The sequence below is a fragment of the Dipodomys spectabilis genome, unplaced genomic scaffold (assembly GCF_019054845.1).
Source record: "Dipodomys spectabilis isolate Male_0828 unplaced genomic scaffold, ASM1905484v1 ptg000095l, whole genome shotgun sequence".
In the NCBI taxonomy this organism is placed as follows: domain Eukaryota; kingdom Metazoa; phylum Chordata; class Mammalia; order Rodentia; family Heteromyidae; genus Dipodomys; species Dipodomys spectabilis.
In genome coordinates this window covers 27,971,139-27,994,775 of record NW_024870772.1, presented here as the reverse complement: position 1 = coordinate 27,994,775, position 23,637 = coordinate 27,971,139, and the positions used below count along the sequence as shown (strand labels likewise).

Below are 23,637 nucleotides of genomic sequence, written 5' to 3'. Positions count from 1 at the left end.
TCTTATCTCCAATTAACCGGCAAAAAGCCAGAAGTAGAGCTGTGGCTCAAATGGTAGAGTGCTATCCTTGAGCTAAAAAGCTTGGGGACAGTGCCTAGGCCCTGAGTTCAAGCCCCAGGGATGGCACAAACCCCTCCAAAAACAATTTCATGTAGGCTTTTCTTCCTCTATTGTGATTTAAATGCCCCTCTGGGTGCTTCTTACTCCCTTGTGTTAGGCTTGGAAACAATTTTGCGTGTCTTTTCTCTAGTTTAAAAAGCACTCTTCCCTGGAGGCATGTTTTCCTTAGCATAGCCTAGATGTGATGCTGTCAGAGGGCAGTGTTTCTCCTGAAGCCCTGTGTTGCTGTCCTGGGATCCTGCTCTCTGTCTGGCATCAGCAGACGGTCCAGGGTTGTGGAGAAAGGATGTGAGTCCATGTGTGTTTTTCATTGCCACACATCTCACGATAGATGTATGATCACAGGACATGGCAAAGAGCACTTGGTTACTTGAGGGGTGATGCTGCGCTGCCATCTTGAAGACTAACAATGGTGAGATTCCTGAGCTCTTACCGTGGGCCAGAGGTTGTGCCTAGTAGTCAAGCACCTTCAGCAGTGGGAGGTATACAGAGTCATGAATGACTGCATATACCAGAGCTGTGTGTATGCCAGGACATGGTGAACACTGATGTCAGCAAGGTCCCTATCCTCGCGTAGCTTGTACAGTTTGCATGGAAATCACACAGCCTAGGCCCTTAGCCAGTCCTTTGTCACTTGGACCCCTGGTGCAACCTTTCATTTCATTTCATTTCTTTCAGTATTCTATAATAGTCAAAACAATTTTAACACTTCTTTTTAGTGGTACTAGGCTTCAGCTCAATACCTTGTACTTATACTTACTAGGCAACTTCTCTACCATTTGAGCAATGTTCCCAGACCTTTAACTTTACCTCATTTTCCAGGTAGAGTCTTGCTTTTGCAGGGGTATGGTCTTTTTAGACTGTGATTCTCCTGTTCCTGCTTTTTGCATAGCTGGGATTACAGGTGTGCACCAACATGCCCAGCTCCCTGATACTATTTCTTTATAACATATTTTCTTTGCCAAGATTCAAGTTAATTCTACTTTAATTACAATTTGAATTAATGCTTTCATTTTAGGGATATGCTTTAGGCTTCTTGCTTAGGTTAGAAAGAACTCTAATCTGACCTTATGTATCTTAGTCATTATTATAATATATAGGTTATATTTCACACACAAAAATTTCATCATGGCTAATTCACTACAGTTGTAGTAAACGACATTTAGGAAGACATTTGTTGTTTTCCCCAAAGCTTGAATTATGCCTTACTTATACAACCCTACCCTTTCATTACAGAAAAATCATGTTCTGTCGGCTATGAAATCCTAAGGTTTTTGTTTTGTAAAATTATTCTGATTTTTATTCTATTTTTTTATTCAGTTTTCATTCTATAAATTTGTTGAAGCTGAGATCTAAGGATCATGGTTTGAAGCCAGGCCTAGTGAACAAATCTGAGAGACTCTTATCTAATTAACTAGCAAAATGGCAGAAGTGGAAGTATAGCCCAACTAGTACAGTGTCTTCCTTGAGTGGAAAAGCTAAGTGAGAGCAAAAAGCTCTGGGTTCAAGCCCCAGTACTGGCACACTCTTGGTTGAGTTTCCATTTTATAAGCTGGCTGTTTATTTTACTGATAAAAATATGTAAAAGTCAATAACTTTTTAATAGTCAATTATTCCATTGTAGGAGTTAATGCCTTGGGACCCACCCTACTACAGTGGTGTGATTCGTGCAGAGAGGTAAGTCTTTTAGGAACTAGCTGGAAGAAAGGAGGAGGAAAGCCAGGTGCTGGTGGCTCACACCTGTAATCCTAGCTAATCAGGAGGCTGAGGATTTTGTTTTGAAGCCAGCAGGAAAATCTGTGCGACTCTTATCTCCAGTTAACCACCAAAAGAGCTGGAATTCGAGCTGTGGCTTAAAGTGGTAGAGTGCTAGCCTTGAACAAAAGAGCTTACAGACACTGTTCAAGCTCTGAGCTCAAGTCCCAGGACAGCCACTAAATGAATGAATGAATGAATGAATGAATGGAGGAAGGAAGGAAGAAGAGTAATATTAACTGTGCCATAATGTCATTTGCTCAGGTGGCTAGACCATACACTTCCAGTAGTGCCATACTACAACCAAGTCGTAACCACTGGGACCTTGCAGACACTGTGCACATTCAAGCCATAGCACTGTATCTTGAAATTTTTTTGAGTCAGCATCTCACTGTATAGTTCAGATTGGCCTCAACTATGGTCCTCCTGACACTGCTTCCTGAGTGTTGGGATTACAGGTGTGTACCATTATGCCTGGTATACTAGGCAAGAGGGACCTTCAGTTTGAAGTTTGTATTTTTCTGATTAGAGGTGAAGATGTGTTCATTCTTTGCAATATCTGTGCTTTTGGAGGCTTTACTGTCCTCTGGTGTCCTTGTTTTTTCTCCTTGTTGCTTTAAATTCCCGAGAGAGAGTCCTTAGCTAGACCTAATGGCTATGGTTATGGCTGTTTGAGTTGTTTTCCCTGGGTTGTGTGGCTGTTCAGAATTTGGATAGGTGTGGGGGAAGCAAATGTATGTTCTGAGTACAGTGGTCAGGTCTCAGTCTGTTAGTGGCCTCTACCCTGGGACTGCGGCCTTTATAAGCATTTCTTAGTCCCTCCCTCCTCCTTGTGGAGAGCTGGGAAGGCTGGAGTTTGCTTGCTCTGAGTATTTCCATTTCCCATTCCCCTGGTTCAGTCAGGTTTGGTAAAGTAATATTCTGTGTGTGTGTATGTACAGATACTTGGCTTGAACTTAGCACCTGTGCACTCTTGCTTGGCTTTTCATTCAAGACTGGTGCTCTTTCACTTAGCCATATCTCTACTTCTGGATTTTTGCTCGTTAATTAGAGACAAGAATCTCAGAGTCTTTTCTGCCCAGGCTGGCTTTGAACTTTGATCCTCTGGTCTCAGCATTTTAGTAGCTAGGATTACAAGCATGAGCACCAGTATATAACTCCATCATTCTCTTATGATAACTTCTTTCTTCCCTCTCAACACAACCGTCTATGGTGCCCTGCCATGTCCCTCCTCCCTGCATGCCCCAGCACTGTCTGTGAGCAAGTTGGCTGCTTCAGATTCTCCTGCATCCTTCACAGGAGCTGTGCTGAGATCAAGCCTGTCCTCCCTTTCTACCCATGTAGCTTGCTGGGATGGAGCAGTGAGCAACGCTGTCAACTCTAGGAAGATAATGGATCAGAGCTAGGCTGTATCTGTGAGCTTCTGTTACCCATCCCCAATTGATGTGAAATTTGTATTTACATGCAAAATCAGTCACTCACATAGTAATAGAATGCAGTTTTTGTTATGTAGAGCAATAACAATATGTTTAGTTATTCTATGTTTTGTATATAAGTAGCAAAGTAGAGTATCTACAATTTTTCTAGAGCTGTTACTTTTGGCTTTGGTTATAAATTTTGGCCTGATTTAATGACTCAGAAATTAATATATGAATTACAAATTTTAAATCTATTTTGATTTATATCAGAATGCATAAGGCACGAAAGAGTTACTTTTAGATGAAGGATAATTAAGATTACCAGTCTATAACTGGTAATCCTCAATTTGAAGATACATAGCTGTGAAACGTATACATTAAAAGCTGATTGTTAGTTGGGCCCCAGTGGCTCAGACTTGTGATCTTAGCTATTCAAGAAGCTGAGATCTCGCTGGGCGCCTGTGGCTCATGCCTGTAATCTTAGCTACGCAGGAGGCTAAGATCTGAGGATCATGGTTCAAAGCCAGCCCGGGCAAGAAAGTTTGTGAGACTCTTATCTCCAGTTAACCAACAGAAAATGGGAAATGGTACTGTGGTTCAAGTGGTAGAGCGATAGTTTTGAGCTGAAGAGCTGAGGGACAGCACCCAAGCCCAGAGTTCAAGTCCCACAGCCAACAAAATGAATAAATAAAAAGAAGCTAAGCTCTGAAGATCATAATTCAAAGCCAGCCTGGGCAGAAAAGTTTATGAGACTCTTATTTCCAGTTGACCATCAAAAAGCCAGAAATGGAGGTATTGCTTAAGTGGTTAAATATTAGCTTTGAGCAAAAAACCCAAGCAAGAGCTTGAGGCCTTGAGATAAGCCCCAGTACCAGCACCGGAAAAAAAAAAAATCTGATTGTGCCTGGTGCTGGTGGCTCATGCTTGTAGTCCTAGCTACTCAGAAGGCTGAGATGTAAGGCTTGTGGTTCGAAGCCAGTCTGGGCAGAAAAGTCTCCATGAGACTCTTATCTCCAGTTAACCACTCAAAACCTGGAAGTGGCTGTGTGGCCCAAGTGGTAGATTGCTAGCCTTGAGCACAAAGAGGCTCAAGGACAGTGCCCTGAGTTCAAATTCCACAACCAACAACAACAGCAACAAAAAATCTGATTACTTATATTCTAGTAATTTTTTTCAGTAAACATTTCATCAGCTAAGAACTTTACAACTTGGGGTAGGGGAGGAGTGAGGGAGGTGGGGGAGGGAAGGGATAGTAGGAGAACAACAAAGGAAGGGGTAACTGCTCCACAAGAAATGTTCTCATTACCGTACTCATGTAACTAACCCCTCTATACAGCATTTTTACAATAAAATAAATTAAAAGAAAAGAACTTTAAATTTACTTAGCTTGCCTCAGAATTCTACTTTAACATTTATGTGTAATTCGCCCTTTTTTTAAAGAATATAACGCATTTCATAAAGTAAAATTTACTATTATAACTGGAACTGTTCACACATTCTCATGTAAGTCTATGTAAAAGGTGTATCTTGTGCTGGTAATGTACACAGAAGGCCTGGTGAGATTAACTTGAGAGTAAACCTCAAGTGGGGAAGGGCTCCTGAATGACAGCTGCATCCAGCTTAACTGCTGTAACTATTGCTTTTAGTGGCAACAGCAGTTCCATAGTCTTTCTAGAGAAAATGGAGTGTGAACATCCTCAAACAAGAGGCTCACAGTCCTCGCTCAATGTCTTCTGGAGACTGGCTATAGATCTTGTGTGGACCCCCAAATCCGGAATGCTTGAGTCCCTCATGTGGAGTGGTGGAGCATTTGCAAAGAACACATATGTGCACCCAATGCACGTGCTCAGTTCAGACATGATCCTTTTCCAGAATACTCTCTGTCCAGATTGTTTAATTTTTGGATGTGGACAGCCAACTATGGGCCTTAATGTTTTATATCCTTTTTTTCTTTTAGTGCATGTTCAGGGCCTCACTCTCTTGCTTGAATTTTTTGCTCAAGGCTGGCGTTTTGCCACATGAGCCTTAGCTGTACTTCCAGCTTCTTGGAGATAATTGTCTTAATTGGAGATAAGAGTCTCATGGACTTTCCTGCCTGGGCTGGCTTCAAACCACGGTCCTTACATCTCAGCCTCTTGAGTAGTTTGGATTATAGGCATGTGCCCCTGACACCTGGCTTCACATCCCTGCTTTTTAGCCACTCTAATCCTAAGTTAAATGCAAAGTTAACTGACTTTGCCTTCGCCACTGAAATAATGCTATTGATCTCTGTCCTTCTCATAGGTACAATATTGAACCCAGTTTGTATTGCCCATTTTTCTCCCTGGGAGCGTGCATGGAGGGCCTTAACATTTTGTTTAACAAATTGTTGGGCATTTCCTTGTATGCAGAGCAGCCTATGAAAGGAGAAGTGTGGTGTGAAGATGTCCGTAAGCTGGTAAGTACCCTGATCTGATGTCACATTGCCATGTTCCTTTGGTCACTGGGCCCGTGGTGGTAGTTTCTTGAAGTTGGTATTGCCCTGGCCAAGTGTCCCACTTGATTAAAAATCATACTTCTGATGGGCATTGGTGGCTCATGCCTGTAATTCTGTCTGTTTAGGAGGCTAAGATCTGAGGATGGAGGTCCAAAGCCAGCCAAAGCAGTAAGGTCCATGAGGCTCTTATCTCCAGTTAACCACTAAAAAGCCAGAAATGGAGCTGTGGCTCAAGTGGTAGAATGCTAGCCTTGAGCAGAAATGTTCAGGGACAGCGCCCAAGGTCCTGAGTTCACATTCCAGGACACACATACACACACACACACACACACACACACACACGCACGCGCACACACACACGCACACACACACACAGATTCGCTTTCTCTCCCTCCCTTCTCCATCCCCCCTCCCCCTCTCTGTCTCTCCTGGTTTAGATCCCTGGGTATAGATACTAACTCTACCTGAGCAGAGTTGGTTCTCCATGGCAGATTTCTTCAGAACTTGGTAGAAGGTCATACCAGGGGTATTACTTCTAAAACCCATTGCTACTTTCCTTTTCTTTATGACCCCCTCTCTGGCTTACAGGGCTAATCTTGGCCTCAGATATTAATATATAGCCTATGTTCTGATTTATTTACTTTCTCTGATAATGACTTTAAGCCTGGAGCTTGTCCTCCTGCTTTGGCCCTCTGTATTTGGGGTGTGAATAATCTTAATTTGCCTCAGAAGATCTTGAGGTTTTCTTCCCTGAGGCTTTGTGGGGTGATGGTGTTCAGTTACTTCTTACATGTACAGTACCCTGTACTTCCTCTCTGTGTGGAGCAGTATGCCTACCTGCCTTTATCAGAGGCCAGTTGAGGAGAGATCAAAGCATAGGATGATGGAAGATGTCTCATCACTGTGGGTATCTGCTAACAGTCCACTATTTAAAATGGTTGGGTTAGTCAAATGCAGAAATGCAATGGAAAGAAAAACTAGGGACATGAGACTAAAAGGATAAAATCCAAGTGACAAAACTCTTTACCCTTCCCACAGTGTGAGGGTTCCTGGGCAGTGGGACTGGCCAGCTCTCCTCACTGCTGTCTCCAACATGCCTTGAATAAGTCCTACACCAAGTAGGTGCTTTGTACATGTTTGTCATATCAGTGAGTGAATGAATATCTACTTGCTGGAAATGTAAAAGCACAAAATTGAGGTTCTCAGCCAGGTGCTGGTGGCTCATGCCAGTAATCCTAGCTACCCGGGAAGCTGATATCTGAAGATTGTGTTTCAAAGCCAGCCCAGGCAGATAAATCTAAGAGACTCTTATCTCCAATTAACCAGGAAAGGTTGAAAATGGAAGTGTCATTCAAGTGATGGATCACCAGCCTTGAGCATAAAAGTTAAGGGAGAGCACCCAGGCCCTGAGTTCAAGCCCCAGTGCTGGTGCATTAAAAAAAATTGGGGTTCTCTGTATTTAAGTCACCAGGCTCAGGAAACGCAGGGCAGGAAGAAGACTCACAACTACATCTCTCATCTAAGCTGAGCCTCCTTTCCAAAGACAGAGTGGATCATATTACTGATTTCCACATTAGAAAGCTGCATTGTGATGTTTTTGAATCAGGGAATATAATTTGCAGGGGTATATATCATCTCCTACCATGTGAAGGAAAAAACAGTTTTGCTGTTGAACAGTCCAGCCAGTATTTCTTTCCAACTCTTGGGTTGTTTGAGTCTTGAAGAGCTGTCATTGCTGTGGGCACATTGTGGAGCTTGGGCAGTTAGGACACAGGGACCTTGGAGGCTTTCCTCTCCTGTGTACATAAATACCAGACAGAAGGTGGTACCTGAGAGAAGGGGTGAAAGAGGCTAGGGTGAAGAGAATCTATTTCACACTAATTGTCAGTGTGACACAGAAAGTCACTTAAGGACTGAATTTGTGTGAGTGTCTTACTTAGGTGTTATGTTGAGAATGTGTTCCCATTATGTTTCCAGTTGTTTTTTTTTTTTTTTTGGGCTGGTCCTAGGGCTTGAACTAAGAGCCTAGGTGTGTTCCTGAGTTTCTTTTGCTCAAGGCTAGTACCCTACTGCAGCACCACTTCCAGCTCTTTCTTAGAAGTTTATTGGAGATAAGAATCTCACAGAGTTTTCTGCCCAGGCTGGATTCAAACCCTGATCATCAGATCTCAGCCTCCTGAGTAGGTAGGATGATAGGTGCGAACCACCAACACCTGGCTGTGTTTCCAGTTTTTGATGATCTCATTCACCACTCAAATATGTTTTCCAGGCTGTCGTTCATGAATCTGAAGGATTGTTGGGGTACATTTACTGTGATTTTTTCCAGCGAGCAGACAAGCCACACCAGGTAATTTTTTTCTGTATGAACTGGTTTGTCTAAAGTAGTCAGCAGTTGATTTATGCTAATGTGAACTTTATGTATTATTTGTACAGTTCCATATTTTTAATAAATTTTTTATTGTGTAAATACTGTACAGAGGGGTTACAATTACATGAGCAAGGTAATGAGTACATTTCTTATCAAGCATTGTTACCTCCTCCTTTGTTTTTCCCTACCATCCCTTCCCTCCCATCTCCACAACTACACTCCCCCCCCACACCTAAATTATAAAGTTCATTTTTCAATATAGCATCTTGTACATCTCATTGTTGCAATGGGTCAACCTATATCCCTATTTAAACAATTTCTTTTTTCCCTTCCCCTCCCCAAATTATACCAACATCAAATACAGTGAAAACGGGTTATACCATGGGGGAGGGACATACAAAGCAACAACAACAAAAAAAAAATCACCTTATAAATATGTTAGAAACAATAGCAAGAAAGAAAAAACCACTTGTGTCCTTATATTGGGGTTCATTTCTCTTAACATCATCTTATCTGACCTTTTCTGCTTGTCTCAGACATCTAGTAGTTATTGCAAATAAGAGAAACCATGGGACCTGTGTTTCTTTGGGCAACGGACAAGGGTCTCATATCTAAAATGTATCTGGAACTCAAAATTAAATCCCCCAACAACAAATCCTCAAAGAAACAATTGCCCAATAAATAAGTGGGCTAAAAACTTAAAGAGAAACTTCTCTGAAGAGGAAATAAGAATGGGCAATATACACATGAAGAAATGTTCAACCTCTCTAGTCATAAAAGAAATGCAAATCAAAACAACATTGAGATACCATCTCACCCCAGTTAAAATGGCTATAATCAAGAATTAATAACAACAGATGCTGGAGAGGATGTGGCCAGAAGGGAACCCTACTGCATTGTTGGTGGGAGTGTAAACTTGTTCAACCACTTTGGGAAGCAATATGGAGGTTCCTCAAAAGATTCCACATAGAGCTCCCCTATGACCCAGCAGTAAATGCCCACTTTTGGGCATTTCCCCGAATGATCACAAATAAGACCATACTAAAGCTACAGCACAACTATGTTCATTGCAGCATTATTTACCATAGCTAATACATGGAACCAACCCAGATGCCCCTAAGTAGACAAATGGATCAAGAAAATGTGGTATATATACACAGTGGGATTCTATGCCTCCATCAGAAAGAATGACATTGCCCCATTTGTTAGGAAATGGAAAGACTTGGAAAAAATATTTTAAGTGAAGTAAGCAATCCCATATTATTTAAGTGGAACTAATGATAGTTACAAGTTTGAAAATAGTCTAGAATGCAAAAACATGGACAAAGTTACTCCTGTATCTATTACATTGTCTGGAACATGTTAATAGCAATCATAATGGTAGCTGTTTTACAAATCCTTATTTTCACCAGCCAGAGCATAGAGCCCTTTATAGATTTATAGTTTGTAATGTTCACCTCAGCCTTTTGCACTAGGCTTCAGTATTGAGTGACACTAAGGCCAGGAAACTTAGGGACTTGTCCAGAAGTACACAGGCAGACGTGCTGGGCTCTGAACCCAAATATTCTGTCTAGAGCCCCAGCTCTCAACCCCATTCATGCTCAACAATGAGCCTAGTTTAAAGTTACAGGGCTATCTGTAATCCCAACTATGTGGGAAACAGAGATAGAAGGATTGGTGTCTGAGGTGGTCTTGACAAAAGCATGAGACTCTATCTGAAAAACAAAAATGGACTGATGGGAGTGTATGGCTCAAGTAGTAAAGACCTGTCTAGTAAGTGCAGGGCTCTTGAGTTCTAGCTCTAGTACCACCAAAAGAAAAGACAAATGTGTCAATGAGGGACCAGAATGCAGGTCATTGGGCTCTAAGTCTCAAGGTCATTCTTCTGCCTGAGTTAGGGCAGAGCTACCTTCACATCCATACCAGCTGGGTGTCCTTGAACATGACACTTAACATTTGCAAGTCTAGTTTTAGTTTTCTTACCTGGAGAGTGAGATGCCTGCCTGCTCTGCTTGTTGTGAGTAGTTTCAGTAGAGTGCTTATGAAGCTCAGTTGTAGTGTCTGTTGCAGAGTTTTTGTAATTGAGGAAAACAAGTTATACAGCAGACACAGCAAAGCCTCTAGCTGATTGCCTGACCCTCAGGATGAATCTTGGAATCCCTTCCCCTGCAGCTTCTCTTGCCACTTTCTGTGGTTACTTTGCAGGCAACTTTATCTGGCATAGCAACATTTCAGGGCATGTTTTCTCAACTTAATGAGTGAATGAAATTCAAGCTCAATTTATTCTTGGTATTTTAGAAATGGAAGCTAACAAAATAAAAATTGCTGAGAGGGTGTCTATAACTATGTATGTAGTATAAAAATAGTACAGGTTTAAAACTTGACCTCACATTTCACTACAGTTTTATATTCATCAGGACTTTGTTACTCTCACTTTCTTTGCTTGGAGGTGGTACTAGCTTTTGAAGTTGTGTTGGCTAGGCAGGTACTATACTACTTGAGCCACGCTTCCAGGAAGATCTTGTTACTGTTTGGAGTATGTAATACTTTGATCTGTCTCTTTCCTGATTTTCAAAGGATTGCCATTTTACAATTCGAGGAGGCAGATTAAAGGAAGATGGAGACTATCAACTTCCAGTCGTGGTTCTCATGCTCAATCTTCCCCGCTCCTCAAGGAATTCACCCACTTTATTGACCCCAGGAATGATGGAAAATCTTTTCCATGAAATGGGACATGCCATGCATTCGATGTTGGGGCGCACTCGGTACCAGCATGTCACTGGTAAGCCAGGAGGAGGATCCTGACTTAATAGAATCCTTTAAAAAATAATATTACTGGGCACGGTGGCTCATGCCTGTAATCCTAGCAACTCAGGAGGCTGAAATCTGAAGATTGTGCTTTGAAGCCAGCATGGGCAGGAAACTCTGAGACTCATTCCCAAATAACTACCAAAAAGCCAGAAGTGGAGCAGTAGTAGCTCAAGTGGTACAGCACTAACCTTGAGTGAATAAGTTCAGGGCCAACACCCAGGTCTTGACTTGAAGCCCCAGGACCAGCACACACTCAAAAAAAAAATTAATATTATGTTTAAACTGGAAAAAGCTTGTAACTTGTAAAATTTGATCATTTAATAATGCGTTGTCATTTTTTACCTCAGATTGTCTTGGTAATGTTCTATTTCCTGATCCTCATGCTGTTTTCTATCCTTGCTAAGCATTTTGCCAAGGAATAAAAGTCTCTATGTCTGTCTTGGAGTTTATACTTAATATATTTGCTAGAGTTTAACATAGAGTTTATATTTGTGGCTTTCCGTGAGGATAAATGGACTTCCCCTTTGTCCCTAGCACATAGTGAATTAGTGCTGCTTTCTTCTAAACCATCTTCATTTAAAAAAACAAGCATGTTCAAAAAGTATAAAATACCTTTTTTTCCTTATGTTGCCTACTGTATAAAGTTATAAATCTGCTGAATTTTGTTTTTTTATATTGAAGGTTACCACAATCGATGATATTCTAGATTAATCTTAGCTGCCTTATCTCTAGGTCTTAAGCTCACTGCCATAAGTGGTCAGCATTTAACCATGTGGTAAGCAGTTGGCATTCGCGAGTTATGAACTCACTTTACATAGTATTTGAACAAGGAGAAGACATTGGAAAGACTACATGGGCCAAACACAGTCATAAAATGTTAGGAAGAGTTCTTACTGCATTTGTTGCTTTCAGGAATTTTGAATTTAAAAATCACTGAAGGTTTGTGTTACAAAGCAATAAATAGATAAAAAACAAAATATGTTTAAAACAAAAGAACGTGGAGGTGGGGTTTAAAGACTTAGGAACAAATGCATGTGAGTTCCAAGTGTTTTCGTTTGTATTTCAGGTATAGCCAGTGCAGCAAAGCCAGGCTTGTTTGCAGAGGGTGGAGGCCATTGCAAAGCTACCTTTACAATGTGTTTTAGCAGCTGAGCAAATAATTCTGTTTTTACTTTCAATATATTGGAAAACGTATAGGATTATAATAAACTTTTCTGCAAATATGTACAATAATTTTATAGATGTAAAATCTTGATTGAGAAGCTTGTTATAGTTCATCAGAAATCCAAATGGGAGTTTTAAGTAAGAAAATTTTTAAATAAGATAATTGTGTTTATTTAATATACACCGCTTTCTCTTTTCTCCCCATTTTAGGGACCAGATGCCCGACTGATTTTGCCGAGGTCCCATCCATTCTGATGGAGTACTTTTCAAATGATTACCGAGTAGTCAACCAGTTTGCCAGACATTATCAGACTGGACAGGTAGGAGCCTTGAACATGGGTTGAGCATCTCTAATCCAAAAATCCAAACCCTATGTGCTTCAGAAAGCTGGCATGATGTCACAAATGGAAGATTCCATACCTGACCTTGTGGTGCTTGGGGTCATTGTCAAAACACAAATACACTAAAAATACCATATAAAAAAATCACCTCCAATATTTTAGGTGTGTAAAATACGGTGTCTGTGAAATAGAGCTGAATTCCCTGGTTAGACTTTGGTTCGGAATCTTTATATATATGCAAATATCTCAAGATTTGCAAAAAAACATCCACAATCTGAATACTTCTGGGCCTAGGATTCTGGACAAAGGAAGTAGAGCTGTGGTTGGAAGTGATAGAGCATTAGTCTTGAGTAAAAGATCCCAAGAACAGCACCCTGACAAAAACTGACAAAGTATAATGGGTTGGGAATGTGGCTTAGAGCTTGCCTATTGTGCATGAGGCCCTCGATTCCTTAGTGCCACATAAACAAACAACAAATAATAAAATTTTGTTTAAAAAAGAAACATTATTTTTTAAAAGAAGCACTTGCCTACAGCCTACAAGTGCAAGACTCTGAGTTCAGTCTTCAGCTGTGCACAGAAAGATAAGTGCTACTCATTCATTGTTGTCTTGTCCTTTGAGTTGCAGTGATTGGCTTTTTTACTTGGGTGCTTTTTTTCATTTTTATTGTTTTCTCCTCATGATTCCCTTCCTCTTCTCCCTGAGCTATAGAATCATAATTCTGCATGGAGTCATCACAGAAAGTTAGCTTCCCCTTACATGTTGAGTAGTGTACCCACTGGTTGTCCTTGCCTGCCAGGAAAGCATTGTATCCTGCAGTTTTTCAGATGATGAAACAAGTTCTACATTAAGGCAGACATCCGTGCTCTTTATGAAATAGCTTTTCCTTCTGCACATTTCTTCTCTTGGTCTAGATTTTTATGTTGTGTTTTATTCTCCTAGTGTTCTTAACATTTTTTTCTTTTTGTTTGTGCCAATTCTGGGGCATAAACTCAGAATCTGAGCACTATCTCTGAGATTTTTTGCTCAAGGTTAGTGAGCCATAAGTCCACTTCTAGCATTTTTTTTTTTTTTTTTTTTTTGGTTGTGGGGCCTGAACTCTGGGCCTGGGTGCTGTCCCTCAGCTCTTCAGCTCAGGGCTAGCACTCTACTACAGCACCACTTCTGGCTTTTTCTGCGTATGTGGTGCTGAGGATTCAAACCCAGGGCTTCATGCTCGCAAGGCATGAACTCTACCACTCAGCCACCTTCCCAGCCCCACTTCTAGCTTTTTTGATGGTTAATTGGAATCTTACGGACTTTCCTGCCTGGGCTGGCTTTGAACCATGATCCTCAGATCTTAGCCTCCTGAGTAGTTACAGACCTGAGCCACTGGTGCCTGGCTTTTTGCATCTTTATTACCTATATGATGCTAAGTATGAAAAATCTCTTAATTTCAAGGTTTAGATTTATTTGATATACTGTAACTTTAAAGATTTTTAAAATTGATATTATGTTGTGTACATTCATGTGCACATTGAAAAGGAAGGTATTCTTCTCCTTCTCTGAGAATCTCTTCTTTGCTATATTGTATTAATGTTTGGTATTTGCCCTGCCCCTGGTATTCTTCTCTGTTATAGATAATTCATATTGGATCTCTAGACCTTAGACTCTTGCCATCAAAAAACAAACAAAAAAACAGCAACAAGAAAAGACCCCAATCGTCAAAAATTAAAAGAAATTAAATGAAGGAATGAATAGAATTGGGGGAGGGGGGGGACACAAAAAAAGCTGTAACAAATAAAGCTGCAACCAGCTTTATTTGTGACTTTTTCTGATCCTGTGTCCAGGTTCAAATATGATCTGGTTGAGGTGGTAGTAGAGGGGCATGCATACCTGCCAATACTGAAGGTTAAACTCAGTGTCTCATGTTTTTTTCACTCAAGACTGGCGCCTCTGTCACACATCTTCACTTCCAGGTTTTTGCTAGTCAATTGGAGATAAAAGTCTCTGAGATTTGTCTTCCTGGGCAGAGTTTGAGCCACAATCTTTGGATTTTAGTCTCACGAGTTGTTAGAACAGGCCTGAGCCACTGACACCTGACATGGTCATGTCCTTTTTGTAGACTTCATATTCTCTATTGTCATCTGTAGAATAATGGATGAGTTTCTGGGTACATAATTTGAATGAGTCATCTTTATAATCTTGTTTCAGTGAAGATGAAAAATCTTATTTCAGCCCAATTGAAATACCTATGATGTAATGAATTGCACATCCATCAACTTGAGAACTGTTCTGGGGATTATGTATATATGGTCAATAGTGAAGAGCTACATTTGGTGGGAACACCATATAAAAACCCAGCCATGGCTGCATGTTGTAGGGATAGCAGATGATTAGGAATTTTGTATTTGTTCCCTACAAAGGCCTGCTGGAGTAGAACCTGTGCAACATGCATGCACAGCAATTGGGAAGGCCCAGGTCAGCTGCCAGGGGCACTGGGAGAGTAGAGGTGTTGGAGGAGAGCAGTCTTGGAAAGGTATGGACATTTTGCCAGTCAGCTCCCAGCAGCCATTTCATTAAAGATCCTCCACTGAAAATATAATGAGATACTAAGGACATACGGTCTTCAGTCCAAAAGTGTCTGTGGAATTTTTGTCATATATCAATCCCCACATCTGACAGCCACAACTAAGTCAAACATCATCCCAGGACTCATGCCTTTAGTTCTTGGGGGAACTGAAGTAGAACCACAGGCAGAGCAAATGGTCAGAAGGAAAACCCCCTGAGAGGCCTGGAGAGGTGTTCCAAATGGCTTATGGGGCCTGGCTGCACAGTGGGTATGGCTGGGGATGCAGGGTTGGGGCTGGCAGTGAAGGGTGTGGATCCTCATGCAACTCCTCTTCAGTGTATCTTGTGCTGGGAGGGAGGGGGTCACTCTAGGTGTTTAAATGAGGGACTGACAATCATCACAGTTTTTGGGAAATGACTCTGATGTCCAAGCAGAACATGGATGGGAGGGGGATGGGCCTGGAATCTGAGGGAAGCTCTCAAGGCAGTTAGTTGCCCAGGCTTCCTGAAGAACAGGAGCAGGGTCCTACATTCTTGGACCACAACCACCACTTGGTTTTGAGAACTACCCAGGTCCCATCCCTGTCTCAGAGCCCCATGCTGTCTCCAGGAGCTGCTCCAGTCTGGAGCCTTCTTTCCACACTCCCGAGCTCGTAGGCAGCATGGCATGGTCACTGAACTGACTTTTTCAGGATCTAAGGCTTCGTTACCTCCAGTCCTTGTGTGTCTTCCTCCTGGCCCTGGCTCTGCCCTGTCCCCCAGTTTCCTTGGCTTCCAGGCTGGTTTTTAGATGGGTTCCCACAAGCCTCCCATACATCAGTCCAGCAACAAGGATGACACAGCCCTTTCTGTGAAGGTGGCTAGAGAGATAGAATACAACAGCTCTGTCATACTTACCTGGAAGGATTGGAGGTCACTTAAGTATCAGAGCAGGGGAATCAAAAATGCCACAGCAGAATGCTGATCTCACTTGAGTGTATCAGTGATGATCAATATTGCCCCATGCTTTTATTAGTAAACTGTCATAATGGAATAGATACTGCGGATAGGGGAAATACATGGCAAAGCCATGCTGGTGGAAGGCTACAGAGATTAGAAATGGCTTGGTGATGAAATTGAACTGGGATCTAAAAAGATCCCAGGCCTGAGTTCAGAAATCCCACATTAGTTTTGGCCACTAACCTCCATTTGCCAAATAGACCTGGTGAAGGGCAGAGAAGGAGATTTATTACATGGCAGCTATGGGAAGATAGCATTTTATTACATCTTCATCTGTCATCAGGGATATAGGCATTGGCTTCAGGTTATAGGGAGAATTGGGGGCAGCAGGTGAAAAGGGTATACATGGTTAAAACAGTCCCAGGTCACAACTGATCTGGTGGCCCATTAGCTCCAGAGACCTGATAGCTTGTGTATAGCTTTTGGCTGTTCTCTCCAAGACAATAAGAAGATAGCTTTACCTGATGAGTGGCAGTTTGTCTTTTTTTGTTTGTTTTTCATGTGACCTTTTTTTTTCTTTTCTATTTTATTGTGAAAATACCATACAGAGGGGTTACAATTACATGGGCAAGGTAACTGCAGTTTGACTTTTGTCACAAGATGCTTACCAATGTATCCTGTTCTTCCTGGAGGCCAAGGTGGTTGTAAGGTGACAGCAGCTGGAATTGGTTAGATCAAAGGGCACAGATAAAATGTGTGTGTGTGTGTGTGTGTGTGTGTGAGAGAGAGAGAGAGAGAGAGAGAGAGAGAGAGAGGGAGAGGGAGAGTGTGTATGTCGGAGAGAGAGGGAGAGAAAGGGAGAGAGGGAGAGAGAATGCCCATCTTTTAATTCACAGGCTCAGCAAAAGCAGCATTTAAGTTGCCTCTTACAATGAGAGAAGTTCAGGCCTCTAGAGAATCCAGCCTCAATAGCAAAGGAGTCATCTGGGAGTGAATGAACACAATGCAGAAGAGCACACACCTAACAATGACTGCAAATGGACCTCAAGTCTTTCAATTAATTGTTTTAAGTTAAATCTTGGACCAACCTCATCGTGTTGCTAATATCAACTTAAAACATTGACATCTCTTTTCAGAACAAGTGGAGAAATGGAGAAGGGAAGGCTAGAGTTTGTACTTGGGAGGATGAATTAATGTCCAAACATAGTAGATAGTGTCTCAATAGCCATGTGCTTATTTAATTCCTGAACTAGACAGTTGCAAGCAACAGTAATAAGCCCCAAGATAGATGAGGTAGGAAGAAAGCATTAAACTTCTTTGAGTTAATTCCACCTTCACAGTCAGAAGTCATGTCCAGTTTCCTGAAGAGACTTGCAGACACAGTCTCTAAGGAATTTAAAATAATTTCGTGCTTTCATGGGGAACTGAAAGTATGCCTGAAGGCAAGAGAAACATAAATGCTCTAAGCTTCATGGAGGGCTTGCCTCTTCTTGTCACTAATTAAGACACCAAGTGGTTTGGGGTTCCCCCCCCACCACCTCAATAAAGGGTACTCCTAGCCCTAAGGATAAGGAGTTAATTACCTAAAATCCTAGTCTTTGAAAAAAAAAAAAAAAAACTAAGTCCATAGAGAGGGAAAAAAACAGGGCTGTATTTATGCTTTATTTTCTGTGTGTTTATATTTCAGGAAAGAATTTTTTTTCTTAATATCACCAAGTATAACTAAAAATGCTCTTGGAGAATGTGTGGTACTCTCTAGTCGTGGATTACCTCCTACAAGGATATGGTCTGAACTAGAGTGAGCCAGCTGAGACAGTTAATTCCTTGTGCTGGGAGAAAGGAATATGTTTATCAGATTAGATTCACTCTATCACCCCACTGATAACGGGTGCCAGATAACAGATGCCAGAGCGCTGTTTGAGATTTAAAACTGCCTCAACAAGTTACATCAAAGCTGAAGTCAAATTCATTGCAACATCAAAACTGAAGTTGGATAACTTGGTCTTAAAATTGATAGGCAGGTACAGAAGACATCTGTGCTTTTAGATATACTAGGTAACATTACCTGGATAGGTAGTCTGATGGCATTTCCTCCACAAAGCACATCCAGTCTGGGACTGCATTGGTGGATCTGTGATGTCCTGGGGGTGGATATCATTGTCCAAGTCTTGAGGCCATGCCACATTGTCCTCATAACTGTAGTTTTGTAATCAGCCTCAATATATGTACAGGACAGATCTGATTCCTCAGTTGGTACTTTAAAAAAAAAAGTCTAGTAAGACTTTCCATCGGCATTTTAGAATCACGTAGTGTTCTCTTTTAAGTCTTTGGTTGGGAGTTGTATCAACTTGGAGAGAACCAATATTTCTGAACATTGAGTCTTCAAATATATGACTGTGGCATCTCTCCATTAGTTAGATCCTTTAAAAAAGACTAAGTCATGTTTTAATGTTTTCTTTCCAAGAGTCTTGCACACACTTTGTTGGATCTAGTACTAAAAGCCCTATGTTGGGCTTGGAAGGTGGCTCAGTGGTAGAGTGCTTGCCTTGCATGCCAGAGGCCCTGGGTTCGATTCCTCAGCACCACATAAACAAAAAGAAAAAAAAAAAGCCAGAAGTGGCGCTGTGGCTCAAGTGGTAGAGCCGCTAGCCTTGAGCTGAAGAGCTGAGGGACAGCGCCCAGGCCCAGAGTTCAGGCCCCATGACCGGACCTCCCCCCCCCCCAAAAAAAAACAAAACCCTGTATTATGATACTGCTATAAATGGTATAAAAAGTTGTGTTGGTTGCTGGTATTTAAAAATGGAGTTTGTTCTTTTTGATCTCATTTTTAGCTGCTTGCTAAACTTTCTTATTAATTCTAATAACTTGCCTGTTGAATTTTAGAAGTAATTAACCTTTGTTGGGAGTAATGCCACTTTTTTTTTTTTTTTTTATGGATACTAGGACTTCAACTCAGGGCCTAGTCACCATCCCTTAGGTTTTTCATTCAAGGCTGTGTGGTGCTCTATCACTTAAGCCACAGCTCTAACTTCCTGCTTTTAGGTGGTTAATTGGCCATAGGAGTTTTATGCTTTCCTGCAATCCTCAAATATCAGCTTGCAGGTGTGAGTGTCTAGCTAGCACTTTTCCAACCCATTTATCTTTGGTTTCTTATACAGCAGTTTCTAGCATCTCTCTTGTGGAAGCCATTGAGTAGAAGTCATACATGGTTACTTGTTTGATCCTGTGCTTTTTTTTTCCCTTTGTTTTGAGACAGGATCTCACTATGTAACACAGTCTGGCCTTGAACTATAGGGATCCTCCTGCCTCAGCCTCCGGAGTATTGAGATTATTGGGATTAAGCCCTGTGCCATCAGGCCTGGCTATCTTGATTTTTTTTTTTTTTTTGTAGTCAGTCATGGGGCTTGAACTCTGGACCTGGGCACTGTCCCTCAGCTCTTCAGCTCAAGGCGAGCACTCTACCACTTGAGCCATAATACCACTTCTGGTTTTCTGGTAGTTAATTGAAGATAAGAGTCTCACAGGGGCTTTTCTGCCCCAACTGGCTTTGAACTTTGATCCTCAGCTCTCACCCTCCTTAGTAGCTAGGATTACAGGAGTGAAACACTGGCACCCAGCTTCCATCTTTATTTTTTAAAGGAAAAATATTTGTTATAGGCTTGGTGGAAATACTAGGAAAAGAAAACTCCTTCCTATTTTCAGTTTGTAAAGTTTTTCTTTAATATTTTTTAATCAGGTTTCTTTCTTCCATCTTTTGAGGCACTAGATTTCTTTTTTCTTTAATTTATTAATACAGTGGATGTTAAGTATTAAATATTAACATGTGTGAATTCCAGGATAAAACACCTTGGCCCTGAATTTTTATTATACAGTTGACTTCTATTGGCTAATATTTTATGTATAAGCCTTTTGTGTTTATGAGAGTTAAGTAATGATTTTTTTGTCCTCTTTTTCTTTATTGGTATTAAATATATACCATTTCAAAAAGAGTTGGTATGTGTTCTCTTCTGCAATTAAAAAAAATTATAACCAAGTCTGTCAAGATTCTGTAAAACCTTTCACAGTTTGTTATTTTCTCTGTGGGGAGTTTCTGTGTGTGTGTGTGTGTATGTGTGTGTGTGTGCGTGCGTGTGTGTGTGTGTGCAGATGCCAGTGTGCCAGTACTTCACTTTCTAGAAGCTCTTCTATTGTGGAAGCTGTTGAGTAGAGGGATTTAAACTCAGGGCCTTGTTGCCGTGCCTTAGCTCTTTCACTCAGTGATGGCACTCTATCACCCGAGCCACAGCTCCACTTCCAGATATTTGTAGTTAATTCGAGATGAGTTCCTCTGCTTGGGTTGTGTAGGTAGGGTTACAGGTGTGAGCCATTGGCACCTGGTTGTGGGAAGATTTTTAAAAAATGACTAGTTCTTTAATAGTCATCCAAGTCTTGGGCCTTCTTTTTATATAAGTATTGCTAAATGGTTATTTTCTAGAGATTATTCATTTAATCCAAGTTCTTAAGTTTTAAAAGTTTATTGCCATAAAATTATTTATAGCAGTCTTTTATCTTTCAAATTCTGCTTAAATGTGTAATTATGACCTAAAATTGTCCTGTGATCTCAGTCCTCGTAATTGCCTTTTAAAACCTTTTCCCTTTATCTAGCATCAAGGAAGTTTGTCTTTTTTCCTGTTTGTGTAAAGAAGTAATGCTAACTGGTACCCTCTCTACTTTGTTTTAGTTTATCAGTGGTTATACCTTTTTTAAAAATAGGATTTTTTCTTCATACTTTTTTATTATAAAGGTAATGTACAGCAGGGTTACAGTTATATAAGTCAGATAAAGAGTACATTTCCTCTTCCCTCTTGCTCTCTCTCAGTTTTTTCCTACAAGTTGTAGAAAATGTACCTACATCCCCACCTACAAGTCGTATAGTTGATTTTCAACATAGTGTCTAGTGAGTACAACTGCTGCATTTATTCACCCTTTTTCCATTTTTGTACCTCTCCTTATCCTTCCAAAGACAGATCAATGAACAAACAAGCCAAAAGAAAAAGAAAATAAAAGCAGCAACTAAGAAAAATCCTGTTTCCATTTCCTAGAGTTTTTTTTCCAATAAATATTATTTTATATGATCAGATGCTCATAGATATTGCACCTTTGTGTTCCTCTCCTAAGAATATCCTCCTTTGGTCTCACTGTGTGTGAATGCCTAGAGACCTGTGTGATTTATCACGTCCCAGTGGGGTTTTTTTGTTTTTGTTTTTGTTTTCCATTCAGTGAGTTTACTTATAGATTTATAGGCATGTTCTAGCTACCACAAATGAGGAAAAACATGCAACCTATGTTTTTCTGGGTTTGGCTTACTTAATATAATTTTTTCCAAGTCTTCCTATTTCCTTACGAATGTTACAGTACCATTCTTTTGGATAAGTAGAGTTGCATTGTGTTTATATACCACATATTCTTGATCTATTCATTCACTAAGGGGTGACTGAGCTGATTCCATCTCTTGGCTATAGTAAGTAATGCTGCAATGAATATGGTTGTGCTTGTAGCTTTAGTTTGGCCTTTTTGTGTTCTATTGGATAAATGCCCAGGAGTAGAATTGCTTGGTTATACAGAATCTCTATGTGTAGTCTTTTGAGGAACCTTAATACTGCTTTGCTATTAGCTTTTTCTTTCTTCCTTGACCCACCTTTCTCAAGGTAGACACACAGCTAATTCTTAAATCTTCTTTAACATACAAATTTAAAATGTAGTTCTGTCAACTTTAAATTTCATGATGTAACTTTTGAGCTGCATTGTATAGCAGTTTTCAAACAGTATGGAGTTTTAGAACAAAATGCAATTTATTTTTTGACCAACGGCTTATTTAGAAATGTACTTTAAAACTTTTAAACCTTCATAGGGCTTTGTTATTGATATCTACTCATCTTGTCTGTCTGGTTTTGATCTTTGCAGTTTGTTGATGTTTGTTATAGCCTGCTGTGTCAACAGTGTTTTCACAATATTTTCCATCCGTGCTTGAGTAGATTGTGTATTTGGTAAATGTTGGGTCTGGGATTTCATCCAAGTCAGTTAAGTTAACCTCTCAATTCTACTTTTCACATTTATGCTGCTTCAATCATAAATTTTCCAAGTAGTTATCAATAAATCAAGGTATTTTATCATAGTGGCTTGGCTCTAAAATCTGTTGTCAGACTTTTGTTATAATGTTATTTAAATTAGATTATGAGATTATGAGACAGGAAAGAACTGGAAGGCTTGTGAGGTTACATGGTTATGAATTAAGCTCATGGCTAAATATTGAGAGAATTCAAATGATTCCAAATGTATTCGTGTGTGTGTGTGTGTGTGTGTGTGTGTGTGTGTGTGTGTGTGTGTGTGTGTGTGTGTGTAACATGAAAATTTTAATCCTTTTTTAAAGATTACCCAGACCACTTTTGATTGAGTAAAGTATAGCCTTAGTAAACATCATACCAGATCTTGGCACATGTTAATTTTGCACAGAATCCACTTTGTGGAGCCTGAATGCAATGCTCAGGGTCTCTGCTAACATTTGTTGGAATCATTCATGGCAGCTTTTAGTACATGGGTCACTTTTCCCCATGTTCTTTAATAAAGTCTTCAGTGTTCTTACAGAACTTTTTGTGGTTTTTAGAGTTTTCTGCTAGGTTGGATGGGGGGTGGGGGGATGTTCACCAGTGCCACGAAGGACTGGGTTACTTAGTTAATCTTAGTTGCTGGCTTTTCTGGTTCTCAACACTAATGATATCAGACAGACCTGCCCTCTTCATCAATATTGGTGTGAAACATCTTTATATCTTATTTATATTTATATTTATTTGTGTATATATGTCTGTGTGTATGTGTGTGTGTTGGTACTGGGGCTTGAACTCAAGGTCTGGGTACTGTCCCTTAGTTTTTTTCAGTTCAGGGCTAGGGCTTTACAACTTGAGCCAGAGCTCAAGTTGTCTTTTTAGTAATTAATTGGAGATAAGAGTCTTATAGACTTTCCTGTTTTGGTGAGCTTTGAACTGCGGTCTTCAGATTTCAGCCTCCTGAGTAGCTAGGATAACAGGTATGAGCCACCAGCACCCAGCAAGATCAGTGATTTGAATGGATACTCTGCTGAAAAGTTTATTTTGATTCTGAAGGCCGCTTTATTGTATGGAGGAACAACAAGTCCTTGCCAAGTCAATAAATTCGCCTCATGTACCTGGATGTTATAGAAGTAACAGTTTTCATTCCACCTTTGTGTATCTTGCAAGCTCCTTTATCATCTGCCAGCTGGCTACCATCTAGGACCTTACATTTATTTATAGTTTTTGATATCCTCCCCTCCTTTTTTTTTTTTTTTTTAATGCTGGGGCTTAAACTAAGGACCTAGGCATTGTTCTTTAGTTTTTTCACCCAAGGTTGGCACTATGCTACTTGAGCCACACCTCTGCTTCTGTGGTTTTTTTGTTTTGTTGTTATTGTTGTTGCTGTTGTTTTGGTTAATGGGAAAAAGAGTATTGGGGATTTTCTTGTCTGTGCTGGCTTTGAACCTTGATCCTCAGATCTCTGCCTCCTGAGTAGCTAATATTACAGGTGTGAGCTGCCAGCATCCAGTGATACTCACTCCTAAAATCTTCCAGTGATTGTGCTGCATTGTATAATGGGAGAGTTATTTTAGTGTGTTTTATATATATATGTGCATATATATATGA

The 23,637-nt window shown here is 40.5% G+C and overlaps 1 protein-coding gene across 1 annotated transcript in view; it reads left to right on the top strand.

Moving 5' to 3' along the window:
• LOC122112809 (mitochondrial intermediate peptidase) overlaps positions 1-23,637 on the top strand; it is a 110,048-nt gene that overhangs the window by 27,002 nt on the left and 59,409 nt on the right. Inside the window, exons 10-14 of the mRNA XM_042685758.1 lie at positions 1,745-1,797; positions 5,577-5,730; positions 8,039-8,116; positions 10,715-10,919; positions 12,323-12,432. Coding sequence (XP_042541692.1) covers positions 1,745-1,797; positions 5,577-5,730; positions 8,039-8,116; positions 10,715-10,919; positions 12,323-12,432 — 600 coding nt within the window. The remainder of the gene's footprint in view (positions 1-1,744; positions 1,798-5,576; positions 5,731-8,038; positions 8,117-10,714; positions 10,920-12,322; positions 12,433-23,637) is intronic.